Source organism: Lucilia cuprina, chromosome 4 (assembly GCF_022045245.1).
Source record: "Lucilia cuprina isolate Lc7/37 chromosome 4, ASM2204524v1, whole genome shotgun sequence".
NCBI lineage: Eukaryota > Metazoa > Arthropoda > Insecta > Diptera > Calliphoridae > Lucilia > Lucilia cuprina.
The window spans coordinates 91,762,131-91,764,147 of NC_060952.1; the positions used below are offsets into that span (position 1 = coordinate 91,762,131).

The window sequence follows — 2,017 nt, forward strand, 5'->3', positions numbered from 1 at the left end:
ACTGAACTAGAACTGAACTAGAACTGAACTTGAACTGAACTAGAACTGAACTAGAACTGAACTAGAACTGAACTAGAACTGAACTAGAACTGAACTAGAACTGAACTAGAACTATAAGATCTAAATTAACAGATACTTGACTATTAAGCAACTACTCTTTAATCTGCAATCTGTTGTATCTCTTCTATAGAAATGTTTAATTAAAATTAACAATCAATTATTTTTTTCTTTTAATTAATTTTATTAAATAAATCTTTTTTATGTTAATACTAAAGGAATTTAAAATAAATAATTTTAGCTTATTATAAATATAAATTATAAAACTTAACTTAAAAAATATACCACAGAATAGTTTTCGTATAATTTTGAATTTCATTGTTTGTTCTCCATTTTGTATGTCGTTCTAACGAAATCTTGTCAAATTGTTTAATAGAGACTAGTAAGTAGTAAGTAGACTACAAAATTTTCAAATATTAAAATGACTAGAGTTGAGATTTTATAAGAAAAATCTTAATCTTTCCAATAATTGCACAAAGATTTAAATTAAACATCCTGGATGTTTTTGACTTTTTCCTTGATTTATAAAGCATTTTGTTGATGCATTTCATTGAAGAGATCGTGACATGTTTGCGTAGTAGAAGCGGCCGTAGCCACAGATGCCGCTGCAGAAGAGGCAACCGAATCGTTTAATGTAGAATTATCGATGGCGGAATCGGAGGAATGATTGGAATTATTAGAATTATAACAACGATTAAGCGGTAATTGTGCGTTTTGACTCTGTTGAGCTTGATGCTGTTGATGTTGATGACTATGATGATTGTGGTTGGTATTCAAATGAGATCTAGGATCTTCAGGAGTCCAGGTACGTGCATATAATTTACTACCCGGATAACGATCGCCACGACGATACCATGATAATGAATGTGATATACCGCCAGCTGTAAAAAGAAATAAAAAAATTACACAAATAAGAAAAGGCCGCTTGTTAGTATAGTTTAAAAATTAATTTTAAAATTAAAAAATATTATTTATAAGCTGTTTATAAAAATCCTTATTAAATCCTTTTAACAATAGATTTTACAAAAAAAGGGTTTTCTATATTTAAGACTTTCGTCTAAAGGTGCCCTTTTTGGTTGAAAATTCTGTTCTGTTCAATACAAATATTTGATTAAATAACACTTGAAAAAACATTAGTGTCTACATTACAATGCCATTAGTGGTAACGTTAAAAATGACGTTTGAAGTGTCAAAAGATATTTCTTTTTGCCGCTCGAACATTTTTTTTGGAAAATAAGGGCGGTTTTATGTTGTCATAATGAAAATCCTTTTTAAACACAAACCAGTGTTATTGCAGCTGCATGCTGAGAGGGATTTAATTGTCTGTTAAAACATCAAATATTGTGAAACTATTACATTTAAATAGTTAAAGTCTGTGTCTGTGCCTTAGTCAACTTCCAATCAGAAAGAAGTATAGATTTTTTTCTATAAAATGGGGTGTTGTTTTTAGCAACTCTATCAGCCCTTCTTTACATATATCCTTTTCGTTCCTTAAACACTTGTTTATAAGTTTGTTATTTTTTTTTATTGTTCAAATTTGTTCGAGATGTCATTAAAATCAACAGCTCTCTTTAAATGCGGGTGTGAAATATTTGTGGTTACTTCTTTGTCTGTACCTAACTGTATTTCGTTCAAGTGCTTGATAAAGTGTTGCTAATTTTTGTGAAAAGCCTCCCCAGCAATTAGCTACTTGTTTTTGTACCATGGGAAAAGCACAAGATGTTTCAAGAGGCAACAAATATTTGCTCTTAAGACGTATATGACTTAACGGAACATTCGAAGATAGATAGATGTCAGAACTGAATTAGAACTAACCTAGAATTGAACTAGATCTGAACTAGAACTTAACTAGAACTGAACTAGAACTGAACTAGAACTGAACTAGAACTGAACTAGAACTGAACTAGAACTGAACTAGAACTGAACTAGAACTGAACTAGAACTGAACTAGAACTGAACT

The 2,017-nt window shown here is 30.4% G+C and overlaps 1 protein-coding gene across 2 annotated transcripts in view; it reads right to left on the reverse strand.

Annotated features, from left to right (window-relative positions):
- Positions 1-33: 33 nt before the first annotated feature.
- LOC111680768 (pancreas transcription factor 1 subunit alpha) overlaps positions 34-2,017 on the reverse strand; it is a 4,044-nt gene continuing 2,060 nt past the window's right edge. Inside the window, exon 4 of one of the 2 annotated variants that reach the window (XM_046949374.1) lies at positions 34-938. In XM_046949374.1, the coding sequence (XP_046805330.1) occupies positions 580-938 (359 nt within the window). In that variant the 3' untranslated portion in view covers positions 34-579. The remainder of the gene's footprint in view (positions 939-2,017) is intronic. The other variant, XM_023442471.2, reaches the window with a different exon arrangement.